At 41.8% G+C, this 19801-nt stretch overlaps 1 protein-coding gene and 1 long non-coding RNA gene across 4 annotated transcripts in view; one reads left to right on the top strand and one right to left on the bottom strand.

Annotated features, from left to right (window-relative positions):
* Window positions 1-17929, bottom strand: part of Stx18 (syntaxin 18) — a 97420-nt gene extending 79491 nt beyond the window's left edge. For both annotated transcript variants that reach the window (XM_019210271.2, XM_010641817.3), the window contains exon 1: window positions 17666-17929. In XM_019210271.2, the coding sequence (XP_019065816.1) occupies window positions 17666-17833 (168 nt within the window). In that variant the 5' untranslated portion in view covers window positions 17834-17929. The remainder of the gene's footprint in view (window positions 1-17665) is intronic.
* Window positions 17930-17997: 68 nt separating this feature from the next.
* LOC104874651 overlaps window positions 17998-19801 on the top strand; it is a 50472-nt gene continuing 48668 nt past the window's right edge. The window contains exon 1 of one of the 2 annotated variants that reach the window (XR_783806.3): window positions 17998-18390. This is a non-coding gene — a long non-coding RNA (uncharacterized LOC104874651). The remainder of the gene's footprint in view (window positions 18391-19801) is intronic. The other variant, XR_783807.3, reaches the window with a different exon arrangement.

Below are 19801 nucleotides of genomic sequence, written 5' to 3'. Positions count from 1 at the left end.
ATATATATATATATAAATAAAAGTAATCAGCCCAAACACAGTGTAGAATTTATCTAGTCTTCCAAACAGATCTGAAGAATCTTTGAAGACAAAAAATATCTTTCTGCCTCATCCCACAGAATCCAACCTGACTCCTCCTCCATTTGGCTGAGGCTTTACCCACCCACTCACTCACCCTTCCACTGTACCCAGCCCACTGCTCCTACTAGACTTCTGCCCAGGAGAACTCAAAGGTCTGTCTGTGGCAAAATCCGTATGAGCTAAAAGAATTCACTGACTCTCCTTTTACTGCACGGCCTGTTTTCTCCTAGGTCCCTTCACTGACATTTCTTTGGCCCACAGCGTGCGGTACAGGCCGGTCTGCATGGCTGGCTACACAGGCGTATTACGGAGCCTTTACAATTGACCACACAAACACAATACCACAATGTAGGTCAACTTGTGCGCTCAAATGCCAAAGCAAAGCTTATATGGAAGGAAACTACAGACATAAATCTGCAAGGGTAGAATTCCACCCAATGATCCTAAAATTATTTCAAGGAATCAGTCTTCAAGAATGCATCATGAAATCAGAAGAGCCCAACTAAGCTTGGGGGCCGGGGCGGAGAAAGAAAGAAAATGAAAAGCTTTACCAGAGGCAGCAAAGGTTTCACCAGTCATTATATCATTGAGAGGGCTCAAACTACAGATGAAGTTAGATACAGAAGATTGTAGAAAGGGTATTTAAAATTATTAACTGATCAAAAATTTGTAGTTGTCATTAAAAAAAATACAACTTAGCAATTCAGTTCAGAAAGAAGAATATCCCCAGGAACATACACATCTGTTTAATATTACAAGCCAACTGTCAACATCCTAAGTGAAGTTTTAATTTAATATTTTTTCTTTCTTGATGTTTTACCTTTAATCAATGCCTCATGAGAGTATCAACTTTCTATAAGAAACTGTTAAATATAAAGAAATGTTATTGTAGCATGTTTATAAAATCATAGTTCGAGAACTTTTTATTTTTCCAAAGCCTGACCACAACTTAATTACCTGCAGGACATTCCAGACTCACAATTGCAAGCTCCAGTTCCCAAGCAATTTTAAACAATATCTACTGTACAGGACAGAGGGTACACAAAAGACCGCAACATGGTTTTATTTCCAAAAGTCAGCATTAGGCCTTTTAGACATGGTTTTTATTTTCATTAAACAATATTTGTTTCCTCACTAATCATTAAATGGTTTTCATCACTATCACCCGCTTTCCTTTCACATGTCAGTTGTTAGCATCAGTGTTTGTGTTCATAATAAATAAAAAGTGACCCACCCAGTTACTTAAAAATGAACACACACGATGTCTGATTCAATGAGTGTTAGGGATTTAGCAACATACTCACACCCTGAGTACTGTTCTATTTTAATCCAGATGCCAAAAAAGCTTAATGGAATAATAGACACTCTACAATACTCTCCTTTAAATCAGATTTAAGCTTTGAGCCTGCTTATTTTATCACGAACCTACAGATCTAATCAGTGGTTTAAGACATTTATTTGGGAAAATGGAAGAGGAAGAAGAAAAGACAGTAAGTTCAAATTCCTAACCATAATGGAGAGGAACTAAAAATACTGCCAATTTCTGCAGATAGATGAGGAGAAAGTAGCCTGATTAAAACCAGTATGCCAGAAACTGATCGAAATGCAGGGGAGTGACTAACAGAGCATTCTACAACCTTAGGAATGAGTCTGAGAAGGGAAAAAAGAAAGGAGGAAAGGAGAGAGGGAAAGGAAGGAAGAAAGAAAGGAATAAAAGAAAAGGAAACTTGTATTCTGTGAAGTATGTGGATCAATTGAAAAACATGAAATGTGGAAAAAAACAAAGAAAACCAAAAGGCAAAATGGATAGCTAATAAAAATAAATAATCTGGAAAACTATCAAGAAGTCCAATACTTGCATTGTTGCCCTGGGACCACAAGTTTTCAGAAGAGCAAATTAAGTCTAAACAACCTAATTTTGGACTTGAGTCAAGTGGCCTGGGTGTGCGAGCACAGAGAGACAGACAGGAATGCACAAATGTACCAAGCATTTAAATCCTCCAAAATGAGGTATTGCTTTCTTCCTATGAGACAGAGAAGGAAGTAATTTGCCCAGATCACCCACCAGGAGGAGATTTAGGCCAGAGTCCACAGTGCCATCAGCCATCCCAGGGGCTTAGTGTTTAACTTCTTCAGCGCCGCCTCCTCTGGCCTCTTAGCCTCTGCTGATCCCTCGATTGTCGTCTCTACCCTAAGATTATTACAAGACCCACTTTTCTTCTCATCTGAAATTCCTCTTGGACAACCTCACTCACCTTAAGGTTTCAACTACCATTATCCTCTGATGTCTCAGTCTGTATCCCTCGCTTAGCAGCCTTTCCTGAAGTCCAACTCTGTCCTTAATGATCACCTGAGAAACATGTCCCTCAGTGTGCAGCAGGAACCTCAAAACCATCCGCATCCTCACCTAAAGTCACACCTCCAAGTCGTCTGTAACCAGGGACTTTCATTTCCTACAGCCGGTAAGTCTCAAACAAATCTTCAACCTCTCTGTCCTTGTGGTCACCAGCTTAGCTCAGGTCCGCACTTGGACACGCCTGGACTTGTCACTGCACCAGCTTGCCCAGCCATCCTCCTTCCCACCTCTGCAGAAGCCACCCATGGCCAGCAAAATGACCTTTCTAACATACGTGCCTGATCACGTCGGCCCCTGCCGAAAGCTTTCCGTGTCGGCATGGCGTTCAGGATAATGCTACTCCTTCCTCATTCTAGGAGAATCCTGTTTGCCCTTCTAGACTCAGCTGAAAATTCACTGCTCCAGTGCACCCTCTGCTTCCTCACCTTCCACTGAGTTCTTCATGCCCATCTGGGTCTAACTTTACCGGTACTTGTACAGTGCTTTAAACATGCCTCTAACTCTGCCTGCCTTTCCGAGTGAATTTCTCCAAGTCACAGATTATCTCACTCATGTGTGTATGCCCAATAACAAGCTGCAAATCAGGCAGAGTAGATGTTCAAAAAACCTAAATTATGAGTGAGACAAGGCAGAATTCATTCTGAGGCATTCTCAGTTCAAAGTGACATCAATAACCTCTCTGAATCAGAGTAAGGGGCACAGGTGTGGATGCAATGAACATCTCTTTCCAGCCACCCCGATGCGCTGCACTACTCCTCTAGGGGAAGGAGCGCCCAAGCTTCCTCGGGGAACCATCCTTCCCCAGTTCCCAGGCACAGGGAAGGGACATGCTGCTGCCTCAGCTGGAGAGCTGGCTCCTCTGGGGACCTCACTAAGCAGAATGTCCTCCATTTGTGCCCATGAGAATGACTGAACCCCAAGATTTGGGTGGGCCCACAAGGAAAAGGCCTCTCTTGGTGTGGGGAGTATGGGAGTATTAGGATCACAAGAGCCACAGCTCTCTGGCTAGCACAAAGCAAGGGCTCCTTAAAGGAGATAGCAACACCTCGATAGGCAGAAGAAGGAAAAGAAAATCTAGGTCTTTGGTGACAGTGTTTGGTCCATCAAGTCCAGTCAGGCTGGAGGTGAAGAGCACCAGCAGACTTCTCAGAGATGTAAATCAATAAATTCCTTTGATCATTTAAACTAATTAGTACTGGCTGTAGCTTATAGTCCTGAGTCCTGATAGAGCAGCTTAGGTGTGTGGGAAGAAAAACACGGTACACATATGAAGAAATGCATACAAAAAGGAAATAAACACAGACAGGGTGACAGCAAACAGAAAGTTAAACTGATAGGATATGAGGGGAAAAAATAAAAAAAACTGTATTTTGTGCCAAAACACAAACAGGAGAATGAAATTCATGATGTGAAAAGAAATGCCTTCATTCCAGACAGCATCAATCAGGCCCTTAGAGGGGTATCCTGTGGTACATTTATGAAAAGAATAAAGTTTTATAAAAAGTTAGAAAAAGAAATAAAAAAATAACGAATGCTTCTTTTTAAAAAGGTTAGAGAAAAAAGAAAAGACTTTGGGATAATTTAATCTGGAGAAAGCAAGTCCTTGAGGCAATTTAACTTGCTGAAGGGTTATTTATAAGAGGTGACTAAACAGCTGTTCTCCAATTTCACAGGGAAAAGAATGAGAGGAAATTGATTTAAATTTCAGTATGAAGCTGAAGGCAGGCAAAGGAGAAATGCTCGAGGGAGAACCATTAATGATGAAAAAGGCCAAATGAAAACTGGATTTTTATGGCTTTTAGAAAATGGAAAGTCGTCTGCATTGATTCTTTTAGTTTTAGGTCAAACAACTAAACAAATATTCATTATTCCAATACCATGTGATGAAACCCCTCCGTGGGGCAGCCTTTGTGCTGGCTCTGGCTGCACTAAGAAGAGTAAGATACACTGGTGCTGTCCCATCTAAAGGCCTAGTGCTAGATCTAAGAGCCATGAGGGGACCAAAGAAACATCAAGATGGGATCTTATACTCTCTTTTTCCATCCCCCTACCCCAAAGTGAACAGTACCATATGGGAAACAATGCAACAGAGCATTTCCAGTAACACCTAGAAAGTCAGGCCACAAGGAATCATTAAACTCTAAATGCAAAGGATGTCAGGGGCCAGATATAGTTCCTCACTTAATGAGCAATACAGGCAGAGAATGGTGTGAATTCAGAAGGGGACTAGTACGGGCTTGAAGGTGCCTTGCAAGAAGTAGAATCTGTGAAAGTGAAGGACAGCCAGCAAGAGAAACAAGGACAAGAGAAACAGCGGCAGCCAAACCAGGGAGTAAGAAAGCCTGGTCAAAGGTGGAGGGATGTTGGGGGCAGTGGGCAATTTAACACCGGAAAAGAGGGTAACGCTACTTTGCAAAGACCTTTGGACCCAAGTAACAGAATAATTGTGTGGGAAATGAGTACTACTGATGGCTTCTGAGCCAAGGTAATATGATGCAAGCAACATTTTCAGCAGGGTGGCTTGGCTGGGGAGAGACGGAGGCCTCAGCCTTGCTGCACCAGGGCAGGCTCCAGACAGTCAGGGTCAGAACCCACACGCACAGTGGGTGGAGGAGGAAGAGAGCAGACACGGGCACCTACTCACTGCATGCACTCAACTGCGCTCTCTGCGGTGAGGACAGTGGGACAAAGGGCCTATCCACTGTGCCTGGTCATTCCCTGGACAGCAGATGCAGAGAAAGGGCGGATGTCTGAGTCTCAGACACCTGCAAAACTGTCAGTATGGAGGAGGTGACTGCTGGAACTTTATTTACACAAGCTGGAACACCATTAAAATATCAAAATGTAAACAGAAAGCAATGCTTCCAAAATACCACTCACATGCATCACAGGAGATAGAGGTTCTACTGCTAGCTGGTCAATGGACAAATACAGAAGTCTGCTTGCACAGGTTACACTGTGCCAAGCAATGACTATTAAGAATGATTTCTAAAGGGCCGGGGATGTAGCTCAGTGGTTCTGCCACCTGCCTCACAAGCACAAGGTCCTGAGTTCTGATCCCTGGTACCAATAAAAACCCAAAACAAACAAACAAAATAAATAAAAGAATTATTTCTAAAAAAAAGAAAGTTTTTTTAGGACTGAAATGTTTCCAGATTTTGTCTTTTAACATAACTGAGATATATCCACAGATTTCCGATCACTTACCCACTCACAGGTTTTTAGCTTTCAGAAAATTCAGCACCTCTCCTTGATATCTTTTTTTCCTTCCTTCTCTTAATTTAATTTTGATTTAACTTCCTCTTGTCACTGCTTGCTTACAAATCACAGCCTGTGTCTGCAGTCAATTAGGGCTATGAAGCACCGTGCCACGCCTTCATTAGGATCCCACTTATAGATACCCTATTTCAAGAGGCAGTGCTAACCCTACAACCCAACAGTTTCCAGCCAACCATCACATTCTATGCTTCTCTACAGTGTTAAGAAGAAGACATCAAACTATGAATTTTGCAGTAATATTTCCTTTCTATTTGTATAAGGATGAATTGTGCTTTGGGAATTCACTTACAAAAAAAGGGCAGAGTGTGTATAATAAATGCTTAACAAAAATAACATTTCAAAAATCTTTCTACTATTTAAAATTAAATGTAATTTCCTTATTACTTTAACAAAATCCCTTGGAGTTGAAGTATTTAGTCTTTTTCACATCAAGTATTCATTATATAATTCTCGTAATATTCTGTCCACTGACAGAATAAAAACACACATTTCCACTAAAACAAAAAATCGGAGAACACAGTAGTTTGATTCAGAATCTGATAATGGGTTACAGATTCCGTTTCAGTTCAGATTTATAGCCAACATGCCACAGAACCATTTACCGCCTCTAACCTTTCAAGTCATACTGGAAGAAAAGTATGAACTGCCACATCAGTGAAGAAAAATGTGTTTGAGCCCAAAATACACAAGGCTGAATTAAAGATGGAGGGAGAGAAATGTAGCTCATACAAAAACCACTGTAAGTAGAAATGCAGAGATGAACTGTCCAAGTCCAAAGTTCTGGCCTTGGGGAAGATTTCCCTTGGTCACTGTCTTTGGGGGTCACCCCCGAATGGGGCTGCAGCGAAGCCCTGTCCACTGCTGGCTGGTACCAGGCTGCAGGTTAAATCCAACCTAACCCACAGGCTGTCTGGTGTATACAGGGAGAAGCTCCAGGGCTGGTGGGCAGACACCTAATCCATTTGTGGGCTGCTGATGCAAAGGCTCTACCCAGCTGTCAAACTGGCCCTTCTCTTCTAGCCTTCTCACCTTGTCCTGCTGGAGCCTCCCACTACTGAACCCCAGAACTCAGAGGGCAAGAAAGCCTCTAGGTAATCCATAGGGTCAGCCTCCTAGAGCAAGAGCAGGGCAGAAAGGACAGAGTGAACCCAGGAGGGTCATGGGCGCTCTCCAGCACATCCCACTGTCTGCTTCTCATACTCCTTCCCACTGATCTGAGCTAGTCTTGGAACACTATCATCCCATGCCTTCCTGCCCTTGACATCTCTGCCACGGGCTCCTTTCTCATCCCCTCCAGTGGGGCAATATATGGGTCTGCAGAGGCTAAAACATCACCTTTTTCATAAAGTCCCCTTTCAGCCTCACCTAGAAGTAATCTCCCTGTCCTCTAAATTCCCAAAGTTCCTCCTTCAAAAATTTCTATAATTATTTCTGAGTATGTCTTGGACATATGAATTTACTTATCACTCCCTGACCTAAGTATTTTTCGATAGTGTTTTACTGTAAATTTCTTACTAGACTATAAATACATAAAACAGAGATTTTTATCTCTTATTTTTGCTTCATCTCCAGGGCTAAAAAGAGTGCACAGCCAACAGCAGATGCTCAACAAACATTTACTAACATTACTCCTAAAATCTAAGTATACTGATGTCTAGATGACAGCCTCATTTGCCCTTCTATCCCAGAGTAATCAAAGTACTTTCTTTACTCTTAGGTGGACCCTTAATGGACCAATGGGTGATAATAAAGTAGTTGTCATTTTATGAGTATCTATAATGGGCTAGACACAAACTGGCAGCCTTGCAGACAGTACTAAGCTCAAACCTCACAACAGTGCTAAAAGGTGGCACAGGCACTGCACCTTCGGGACTCAGCCCCCTGCCCCCCAGGGCTGAGCATCTCCACGGCAAGGTTCTGCACAGAAGGAAGCTGCCCCACCCATGTGCAGGTCTCTCCCTGGGGGAAGCCCACGTCCAACAGCTGGCTGATGCAGTAGAGACCACAAAAATAAGCATACACTGCTGCAACCATCTTATTCTTGACACAATGTGTCAAAACATACATTGGGGATAGTCTCTTCAACAAATGGCGATGGGAAAACTGGAAATCCAGAACAATGAAACTAGATTCCTGTCCCTCACCCTGTATAAAAATCAACTCAAAATGCATCAAAGACCTAAATTTAAGACCTGAAATTTTTAAACTGATGGAAGAAAACATAAGAAAAACAGTTCAAAATATTGGCACAGGCAATGACTTTGCATATAGGAATCCAAAAGCTTAGGAAATAATACCAAGAATTGACAAATGGGCTTGCATCAAATTAAAAAGCTTCTGCATAGCAAAGTAAACAGAATAAAGACACAGCCTACAGAGGGGAGAAAATGTTTGCCAGCTACTTTTAATATCTAAAATATATAATGAATTAAAAAACACCAAAGGAACAAATAATCCAATCAATAAATACGCAAAGGAACAGAACAGAAACTTTGCAAATGAGGCAAAAATGGTCAAAAATTGTAGGAAAAAAATGAAGATACATTAAAAATCTTCAGCCATTAAGGAAATGAAAATAAAACTACATTTAGATTCCATCTCACCCCAGTCAGAATGGCCGTTATCAAGAATATAAAAAACAGTATAGTAAATGCTGGCAAAGATGTGGGGAAACATAACTCTTATAAACTATAGCCAGGAATGGAAATTAGTAGGGCCACTATGGAAATCAGTATGGAGATAGATTCCTCTAAAAACTAAAAGCAGACCTACCATACGATCCCGATGTGCTCCCCCACACTATGTACCAAAAGGAATTAATCAGTGCACTATATAGACACATCATACTTAAGTTTACCATGGCACAATTCACAATAGCTGTTATGTAATCTGCCTAAATACCCACCAACAGACAAACGGACACAGAAAATGTGATATACATGCTCAAGGCTGTATTATTCAGGCATAAGGAAGAATGAAAACATGTCATTTGCAGAAATGTAAGTGAAACTGTAGATTATCACGTTAAGCAAAATAAGCAGACTCAGCAAAATGAGAATTACCTGTTTTCTTTCATACGTGGACTCTAGGGGGAATAAGAACGACAACACACATGGGGAAAAGGACGCTATTAGACAAGGGGAAGGGGTTCAGGGAGGGACAGGAAGGGACAACAGGAGGGATATAGCCTGGGTAGATTTTGCCAAAGTATGTTATATGCGTGTATGAAAATGCCACGATGAAATCCATTACTTTGTGTAATTAATATGCAGTAATAAAAATGTCTGGAGAATTATACATCTAAATTGTAACAACGGTTATTTCTGCCCAGTAGTACTAAATGGGAACTTTGTTTTCTTCTTTACTCTGTTTAATGTACACTTAATACTTTTATAGTCAGATTTTAAGTGTATCCTGCTGATAATAGTCCATTATGAGTATATAACCACTATTAAATACATTTATAAATACATTATCAAATGCCAACTTTGAAAAAAACTCACTTTTTCATCTAGATAAAAAATTCTAAATACTATATATAGGGACTCAGGGAAATATAAGGCAATGTGCAGTTATCAATGCAAAGATGCTTTTAAAAATGCTGTATACTACAAATTTTTAAAAAAACACCGAATCATGACACTGCCTCTTAAAGGTCCTTAAGGATCATTCTGTCAAAGTGTCACATTAAATGAAAACAGTGAGACCCAGAGAGGTTATAGTAGTTCTTCAAGATCACAGTCATTAGCAAAATCCAAAAGTATTTATAATTTAAAACACATACTTTTTAATTCCTTTCTCAAGGTATGCTATTGCCTGAAACCTCTACTTAAAACTATGGAATTTGTTGTGGGAAAAGATGTCCAAAAAAAAGGCAAATGTTCACTTTGCCAGCTTTTTACCATTTGACTATAAACTGGACAGAAATGTGTAAAAAGTCTTAAAAATAGCTTATGAATTTCATAAAAACATTTTGACAAACAAGCACATGAGAGACTGTGATCAGTAGGAGGTGGCACACTCTACTATTTCCAGACTCTGAGACTCAGAAAGCCAGAAAGGAAGTATTATGCTATTTAAAATTTCAACTGTGCTGCAAGCTTTGCATATATATTTTATTTGGTTCATTCAACACATCATACTTTCCTCTAGTCAAAAGAGGAGTTTTGACAATGTCTCTCTTAAAGTCAGTTTTAAACCTAATGTATGTATGTATGTATGTATTTATTTATTTATTTTTGTGGGTACTGGGGATTGAACTCAGGACCTTGAGCTTGTGAGGCAGGCACAATGCCACTGAGCTAAATCCCTGGCCCTAAACCTAATGTGTTTTAAACATGAATTTTTTTGTACCCTAAGCCGTAATTATCATTTGTGGACCTCACTGATACTTACCCACCAGAGGGAGCCCATGAGGATTTCTTCATAACAAGAAACCTAATTCATAGTATAACCAATATTATATAATCATAACATTATACTTCTACCCCAAAATGGGAAATTAAGTGAGATCAAGTTAGTAAAGTCTGTAACAGAATTCCTGACATCTAGCAGAAGCTCAAAAATAATTGATCTTCCAAAATTTGTATCCTTCTAAGTATTCATCATAGTGTTCCACAGGGACTGAATCCGCAGGGAATTGGTCCCAGGACCCCATGAATACCAAAATCCAGATGCTCAAGTCCCCTACCTAAAAAGCCATGGTATTTGCATATAACCTATGTACATTGTCCCATATACTTTAAATCTAAATATTTTAAATTACGGACAGTATCTAACACAAAGAGAATGCTATGTAAATAGTTGCATAGTTTAGGAAATAATGGTAAAGAAAAACATCTGTACATGTTCAGTGTAGATGTAAGGTTTTTGTATGTGTGGGGGTTCAGTCCTCAGATGTTGGGTCTGCAGATGTAGAACCTGCCAATATGGAGGGCCACTGGTATTCTGACTTATAAGTTAAAGTAAGCTTGGCCGATACCTGCTTTGACAGGTAGTTCCACTCTCAATATGTCAGGAAAATCTGATTCTAGAGCCTTCAGGATGAAATCAATCTCTGGACAGGTCCCTAAAATGTCACACCGAGGGGAACAGTTTCAGCAAACTCTAGTATATGGTACACTTAATTGCTGATGACCTGCCAACTAGAAAAAGTGGCCCACTCCAGATTCTTTTGGGGATGAAATGAAAAAAATTGATGGACCACCCCTGAGAACCGTGCTTCTATACCATGTGATATAATCACCACCAAGATAAGTTTCTTTCAAGAATGATGAGAGTGCAACAGAGAACAGCAGAAAACTGGCACTGACCCAGGCCATCCTGGGTCTCATCCCAGTCTGCATTCTGCTGAAACTGACTTGCCCAGTACTTCCCTCCCCCATCAGGCCCTGCCCAGCTTGTGCTGGATTGTGAGGCAGGTCTCAATCTCCTCACATTAGATATCTACTTTGTACTCAACTGCCTTCAAGATCTAAATATGGCAAAGCTGGAGGACCTCACTGGGTTCCAGTGAGGCTTTCCTACCCAGAGTTACCAGGAAGCACTGCCTCTGCAAGTCACCCACCACCTATTTCCTAATTGGTGTCCACTGGGCTCCTCAGACCTCCTCTCTCCTGTTTAGAATGGAGAAGGTTTGAGTTACTGGCACTTGGCTGTAACTTCGAAAAGATGATGTTATTGTGGTACAATACCATTTAATTTTCCAACCAGAAAGCTAAGAATCTTTCCATCTCTTCTTCTAACTCCACTAATTATTCAGTTCTTTGAATCTACACATAATTATTTGTTTGTTTCCTGTTTTTCTTTTTATGGTACTGAGGAATGAACTCCTGAACTCAGGACCTTGCACTTGCAAGGCAAGCGGCGGAACCACTGAGCTAAATCCCTGGCCCTTATATAAAAATAATAAATATACATTGAGTACTCCTAATCCAAAGATTCAAAACTGGAAACTTTTTAAGGACCCCATAACACAAGTGGAAAACTTCATACCCGACCCCAGGTAACAGATTTTAGTCAAAATCTTGGAGATTTTACAAAATTACCTTCAGACTATGTGTCTAAGTATACTGTGATTTCACCTGGATTCCTTACCAAGAGATCTCTTTACTTGTATGTAAATATCCCCAAACTCAAAACTTCCAAAATACAAAATACTTCTGGCTCCATGAATTTCAGAGAAGGGATATCGAACCTGTACCTACATAACTGTCCTCTTCTGTCTAACCCCACTATCAACAGCTCCACAGCTTTCACCTGAGTCACTTCAACAGCCTCCTATCAGCTCTTTTTCTCACACTTCAAATCCATCCTCAATACTATTTTCTTTTTTTTTAAATTAAGTTTATTGGTACATTTTAGGGATACAGTGCAGTTACATTCATTGTTGGGATCTTACACTTCTACATGACAGATCTTGGTTCTCATTTTTTCCCCTTGTCCCTGCCCTCCCTTCACCCCCTCCTCCCCTCCCCATTTACAAACACTTTACTTCCAAAAGGAAAAAAAAAGAATACTATTTACTTAAAAATACAATACTGTATCCCTAAAATGTACCAATAAACTCAATTAAAGCTGAAAAAAAATACAAATACCATCCTCTCATGCCTCTGCTAACATACACCAGAGCCTTAACTCCAAATTCCTTTACACTGTTGACAATGCTCTAACCCAAGAGGACACAAACCTCTTCTCTAAAGAGCCTAACAATAAATACTTTGGGCTTTGCTGGCCTCCGCAAGCTACAACACTGCTGCTATAGCACAAAAACATCCACAGCCTGTTTGTCTGAGTTACTTTTGCATTGCTAGGACAAAATACCTGACATTCACAAGTTAAAGGGGGAGAGGTTTATTTCTGGCTCTGTTTGTAGAAGTTTCAGTCCACAGTCACCTGGTTGCAAAGTGGGGCAGCATGGCAGACAAACAGTCCATGGCATGGCAAGAAGGAGGCAAAGCAGCCATTCTCTTTTTATTACTCTTAAACCACAAGCCTACTGGTTGGTGCCACCCACATCTAGAATGGGTCTTCCCTTCTCAGTAAATCCACCACCCATACCGTTAAACCAATCCATATCACACATCCATGATCCAGTCACTCTCAAAAGCCCCACCTCTGAGCACACAAGGCTTTGGGGGACAGCTAGATATAAGCTATAACACTGTTGAGAAGCAAAATGAACATGATCAGATTCTGATAAAACTTTATTAACAAAAATAGGCTGTGGGCTGGATTTGGCCTGCAGGCCAAAATGTTCATTCTTCCTCTAAACCAATCCAGAACATCTGAATGTCCTGGTATTTGGATCCTCACCCAGGCCTTCTCCAACACACAGCTCATTGTACAGATCTTGCCTCTGCTTTTGCAATCACCCTGCTGTATGCATCCCTACCCTGGCTCACACTCTGATCTTTGCAGGAATGTGCCTGATCCCTGTTGTAAGTCCAGTGAAATGGTTGTCATTCTCCAAGGCACAATCTGATTACTGCTTTCTCTCCAAGGTTTCTGTTGATTCTCCCCCAAGGAGATTCGGTTATTCTTTATCTGTATTTTCAAAGAGTTGGAAATATGTCTCATAGTTCTTCTTGCCCTCACAATGCCTGACACATCAGATGTCCAATGCTTAATGAATAATGAAATAAATCAAGTACCGCTTAAGTGTAATTTCAAAAGCTGCAATCCTAATAAGTCCCGGGAAAAATTCAGAATTGTAGTCCACACAAAGGATTTACTATTAATATCGTGAAAAGTCTTTAGCACTGAGCTTTGCTTATAGTATATACTTGGTTATTACAATCCCTAAAAACATAGCATCATGAACCTGAAGAAGCCTTGCACTGCATTAATACAGTAATTTTTACAGTGAGTTTGAGCTCTGTGGTGGGTTCCTCAGGGAGAAGGGGGAAAGGTAGTAGAAGGGCAGGCTGACTAATGAATGCCTCTTCCCTGTCACCCACCCGAGCTTCATAAATGTTAGCAGTACTTCTGCTCTATCACTGGTGCTGTCACTGCGAGGTTTTTCATTCATTCCTTCATGCACTTTCTTTCCTTTAAAAGCAAGTAATGAAACTGCAAGGTATTTAAGTGGTTCGGAGACTAAAGCTTGGAGGCATTGAAGAAAGATGTCTAACATGGACAGAGAGCCCACATGGGAGGGTAGTGAAAAGGAACAATGATTATCGTTATGGTTCCTTATAATAGATGCAAAATCTCATAAGATCCTAATAATTAGCTTGTAAGTCAAGTAGGCTAGCATTCTGTCCATTTTACAGAAGTGGAAAATGAGACTCACATAATAGAGCTTGCCCAAGTTCACCCACATGTAAGTAGCAGAATCGCATTTGAATCCAAGCCCCAGTTCTCTTTCTAATCCCACAATCCTCATTAGTTTCATCATCCACATTAAGTTAACTAATCAAGCTCCCACTGCAAAATGGCAAATTTATCATTACTTGGAATTGTTCAAAGAAAATAAATTCTTCCAAAAAGTGAAATATCATTACTGTCAGTTTGCAATTTAATGAGTTGACATGCACTTCAGTCACATTTATTAATATAAATTTAGCAAAACTGAACACAACAGTTAAATATTTAAAAGAATGATGCAAAAGAAACCATTCTTGGGAGGGGGAGATCTAGTTTCAACATACCTTTATTAAATTTAATATAACTTCTGTAGCAATTCATTCAGCTGGAAATCTAGCATTAGGCATATCTCTTGTCTAAAATGAGGAACAAAAGGGGAAGTGAACTAGGTAAAATATATTCTAGAAAAGATAGTGATAATTCTAACAAGACATTTAACAAAGGGCATTACTATAATTTGCAATATTTCCTTAGTTCTGACAACCAAGGTGTTACGGCTTGTATCTAGGGTCTATGATACTGGGCCACGGATGTGATACTAGGGTTGATTCACAATTCGATGCTAGGATTAAGAGTGTGAATGCTACCCACCCTCAGAGCAAGTAGCATGGACAAAATATAATAGAAAGAGGTTTGCTTGTTGCTTGCTGCTTGCTGCCTTCTGCCTGCCTGCTGTGATGCTCCTCTGACATGCCATACTGCCGTACAGTCAGCTGATTATGGAATGGAATCTCTACAAACTGTGAGCTAAATAAATCCTTTCCTCCTTTAACTTTGGGTACTGGGTATTTTGTCTCGGCAATGAGAAAAGGAACTAAGACACAAGGCTACACAAGGAAATGAGAATGTGTGCTTCTAGTACTGGTCAGGCCAAATGAAATGTCAGCCAAGCTTACAGCAAAAGAACAGAAAACCCATTATTGCCCCTCTGTTCTAATTTCCACAAGGAAAGAAGGGAAGTGGGGAACAGCTTGTAAGAAGAGATAATACACAAAGAAGTTGAAGAATAGAATCAAAACTCGACAGAAGGAATGTTTTCCCATGACAAGAGAGGTGTGGCACCACACAAAGTCCATGTCCCTAGTTAGTAGTACAACCAAGCCTTGACAACCTCCCACATCATTAAATAGCAGAACTGGGACTTTTGGTGACATGCAGTCTAACCCAGTGAAAAAATGTAGTTTTTCTCCAACACTTCAGACATGTAGTCATCCTTCTGTGTAAGACAGAACTCAGCACCCCAGGGTCTTGTTACTATCCCTGAGGCCTGCTAATTCAAAATGGCATAAAGCACATTCTCACCATTGAAAAAGAAGCCTGACTGGTCACAGGGCCCTCTACAGGGCTTGCCAACCAAACCTTGCTTCTCAACGCTACCATTCTCAAATCCCCTATCCTTGAGCTGAACCCTAAATTAAAACAGTATTCATAAATCAATGATTTCTGAAAACGGCCCTCCAAAAACCAAAACTGTGATCTTAATGCCAAGGTTTCCACAAAAGGGAGCTCAGCTTGAACCGAAATGAGGTTATGGTGAAGGGAATATCCTAATTTTCTTTTTTCTTATTTCTGAGACCCCCTTTTTTGATTGCTATCATGCATATACACAAAGATACACAGATATGATCAATGCAGTTTTGTAAAAACCTTCTGTTTGATAAAAAAGAAGGGATCATTTTACAGGTAAATAAACTAAGGTCATAACAGTTGCAGGGTTGAGACAACAATGTAGTCTCTTAGGCTTCTCTAGTGCATCCACAAACCAAGTGACATCTGCCTACAAGGCAAAGTTCAAACTCTACGGAGTGATATACAAGGCCCTTCTAGATCTCGCCAGACCTGACGCTCCTTTCCAACTTTTCTGTGTCCCACATTCCAGCACAGTCAAAGTTTATTAAACTGAGGTCAAACTGTTACCTACTTTTGCGCATACTAACCTTTTGGCCTGAGATGTCCTTCCCCACTTTATCTAGAACCAACTAGTCCTCTTCCAAGATTTATTTCAGGTACCCTGACCCCTATATAAAGCCTTTCCAGACCCTCAGCTAGAAATGACGACATTCTCCGTTGTGCCCTACACAAGACCTGCAAGGCTTACTGCATTATTTTCCTTCTCCACCAATAATTTCATATTGTGCTACTATGAGACAGTAGCAATTAAAAAGTGGGTGTTTAAATAGATATTTATTAGTGGAATGTATTTGTCTGATCCAATCCCATTTCTGGTGCTTGAATATCCTCTGCAAACAGCCATTCATTAGTTCATCCACACATATATATTCATTCACTGTCCTGTCTGTCAAGCAGAGGTGGATTTACTGTAAAATTAATTAATGAAGCTTAAACTTCACAAGACACTCACTTGCATCCTTCAAAGCCCCGAACCTTCTTGTGTGATTCTGCATTTTTGCTTCTTAAAAAGTAGTGATTGGCCTGGGTGAGTTCTACACCCCACAGAGACTTGTCTACTCTTACTTCCTATGATACCAAAATATGCAAGGCAAACATCTCTCTTCCTTATGGCGTTTCATGTTTGGGGTGGAAAACAGACAACCATATTTCTTCATTCACTCATTGAATAATGCTTTACTAAGCAATGCTATTAGTCATGCACTCTGAGATGAAGCCAACACTTCTCCTGGCCTTAAGAAGGAGACGAACCAAAGCCTGATGTCTTCATGTAGCAGAAAGCAGTTTAGGGGAATGTAATGTCTCGTGTCTAGATGTCCCCCAGTGCCTCATGCGGTCATTAGTGGGGCTTTTTCAGGAGTGGCTGGATCTAGTGTGTGATGCTAGGCTCAAGGGCACAAGAATTAAGGGTGTGAGTGCTGCCTGCCCTAAGTGGCCCGGAGAAGATATAAGGGGCAGAAAGGAGCTATTAAAGGTTCCTCGTTTTTGCTACGTTGTGCCTATCTGGCCGTGCCACCCTGCTTCAAAGCCAGCCGATTGTGGGCTGAAACCTCTACAAACCAAGCTAAAGAAACCCTTCCCTCTTCAATTCTGGGTGTTGGGGCATTTTGCCTCAGCAACGAGAGAAAAGTAACTAAGACAAGGACAGTAATGCGTACAGTGTGAAAAATCTTAAACTCGTTTCAGGAAGTACGAAGTCCCCTATTTTACCTAAGGAGGCAAAATGAAAGGAGAGTTGAGTGAACCTGGATTTCGAACTCAGTAAGTGGTGGTGGGGGAGACAGACAAGTAAACTGCGCAGACAAATGAACAGCTACGAAAGTAAGAAAGGGGCTGGGGAAGTTTCCCCAGGGCTCAAGTCTGCAGTGACGAAGTCATTACCTAACACAGTCACTCATGAATTTCACGGAAGATTTCCGAGCGCCTCCTTCCATCCAGAAGAAATCTGCTTCCGACTTTCCCAATACGTGTCCCCCTTTCTCAGAATAAGCCCGTTTCTTTTCCTAGCCAGCTGTTGGCTCTGGGGCCAAATCTGGTGCTCCTCTTGGGACGACTTCACACAATGTCTGAGGGCAGAAACTCGCATGGGTCCTGGGGTCCCCGTCGCGGATCCGTCCCCGTCGCGGATCCGCCCCCTTCGCTAGCGCCCCGTCCCCCTAGCAACCAGCTCACCACTTCTCGGGCCCGGCTGGAGAAGTCGCCCTTGGGCCGGGGGCTCCGGCGGAACAGCTCGTCCCGGTTGCCATCGATCCCACCGCCCACCGCCACACCCAGAGCCTTGTTCCGCGTCTTCACGGTCTTGACGCTAGCCCGAAACAGCAGCGTGATGTCCACCGCCATAGCGACCCGTCCCCACGGCACCCCACGCTGGCCGGCCCACGTCAGCAGCCGGCGACCACAGCGCAGACCCGGCAGTTGGAGGACTGTTCCGTTTCAGCACACTTCCGCCCAGCAACGGCGAGGGGAGAAGAAAGGTTCCGGCCCCTCCGAGACAGGGCCGCGAGAGGAGAAAGGTTCCGCCCTTAGCCAGCGCGTCGCGAACGTCGGGGTCCGCGACGCATTCGCGGGCGTCCGTTTCTTCTCCGCGCAAACCTCCTCCCCGAGCAAACCGTACCCGCGGACGAGAGGACGGGGAAGGCGGCAGGCTTGCTCCCTTGGGGAGGCTCTCTGCCTGCCTGGGCCGGGATGCGGAGGCCCTCACCTCGCGCGGGCCCGGGACAGCGGCGGAGGACGAGACCCGGCTGGTGCCCTCGGTGCTGACAGACAGGACGGCGGCCAGAGGCCTGGGTCTCCGACCTCAGACACCCCTGTGGAGTGAGGCCAGCACTTCGCTCGGAGTTTATTGAGCGTTCATTCGGAAGACACCGGTGAAGTGTTCTGATGTGGCCTGGCTTCTCGTAAGTGGTCGGTGAATGCTAGTTGCCGTGGACAGTGCGGTCCTTATCGGACTTCGTGAGGGCAGAGGAGACTGGTGAGGGTATCTGAGTAGAGTCGATGCTTGAGGAGGAAGGTATCAGATGCAGACAGGCGTGGAAACCACGTTGCTGACCTTTCGCCTTTATGTGTGTTTTCAGATGTACCAGCTGGCGCTTGAGCCACAATTAAACTGACTTCAAGTCAGCAATGAGGTTTTTCTATGCTTTTGGATCATGGTTCAGTTTTAACGCCAGATCGTATTGAGTTCAAGCCCCACCCCCGTTTTTTTGTTTTGTTTTGTTTTGTTTTTTTGTCTTAAAAGGATGTAACTGGAATTGTAGAACACTAGTTTTAATGGTCACCAAGATAAAAAGTTACTTTGTAATAAGACTGTGTTATTTAGCTTTTCACTCTTGTTTTCTCATGAGTTGTATAGTTGAATTTTCCAGAGCCTCCGATCTTACAACAAACTAAATGTGGAGCAGCTGTCTTCTATTAAGCTTAACTTTTGAGGGACAAAACAATATAAATGCCATTCTTCTTACTAGTTTTGTTGTTTGGGAAAATGCATTTTTTTAATAAAAAGATGCCATTAACGTTATGTACATACTAGGCTTATCCTTGTTATTTTTAGATAAACAGTGTTTTAAGCTTTTTATTTCAGTATGGTATTGATAGATAAAACCCATATAAACAAAAATTGTTTAGGGCCTTAAATAATTTTTAAAAGTATAGAGGCATTCTGAGATCAAAATTTGAGAACCACTGTGTTAAAGAAATAAATCTGTAAGAAATAAAGTGGTTCTTTCACCAGAATTGTGGAATGAATTCTGTGACCAGAAGCATGGAAAGAATTAAGTTTGTGAACTGAGGTACCACTGCAGATGTTAAAAAATTATACATGTACCAGAAAGGAGACAGGGAAAGATTATTGAAAATCCAGACTGTAGCACTTCATCTTTCTTGTGTGAAGAAAATGAATTTCCATACAGGTTTCTTCCACCTGTGGATGACAAGAGAAAGAAAAACACCTTACAAACCCTCTGCCAACGATTCTGCCTCTCCTAGATTTCTCACTGTTTTATGGAGACATTAATGAGCCTAGGGCTATGCGAAGTATGCCTGAGGCAGAGTAGGAGGGGAGTTAAGTTGCTGTGCACAATAAAGTAAGGGAGATTTCATTAGGTGAAAGGAGCCAGAACTTAAGGAGGGGCTGGAAAAGTAGAAAGTAGGAAGTCGGAAGAGATTTTGAGTGGGAAGGAGACAACTACATCAAAACTCCTGTGAATGGTGTTTAAAGCAGTGGGTTTTTGGGGTAGAAAAGCAGGGTCTAACATCTTTAAGTTTCCTGTCCAAATCTGTAAGAACAGAAGATTGTGCTGGAGTTGAGCT

This window comes from Fukomys damarensis, unplaced genomic scaffold (assembly GCF_012274545.1).
Source record: "Fukomys damarensis isolate Sample0158 unplaced genomic scaffold, DMR_v1.0_HiC HiC_scaffold_35, whole genome shotgun sequence".
Taxonomy (NCBI): Eukaryota; Metazoa; Chordata; class Mammalia; order Rodentia; family Bathyergidae; genus Fukomys; species Fukomys damarensis.
This window is presented reverse-complemented; position numbering and strand designations above follow the sequence as displayed.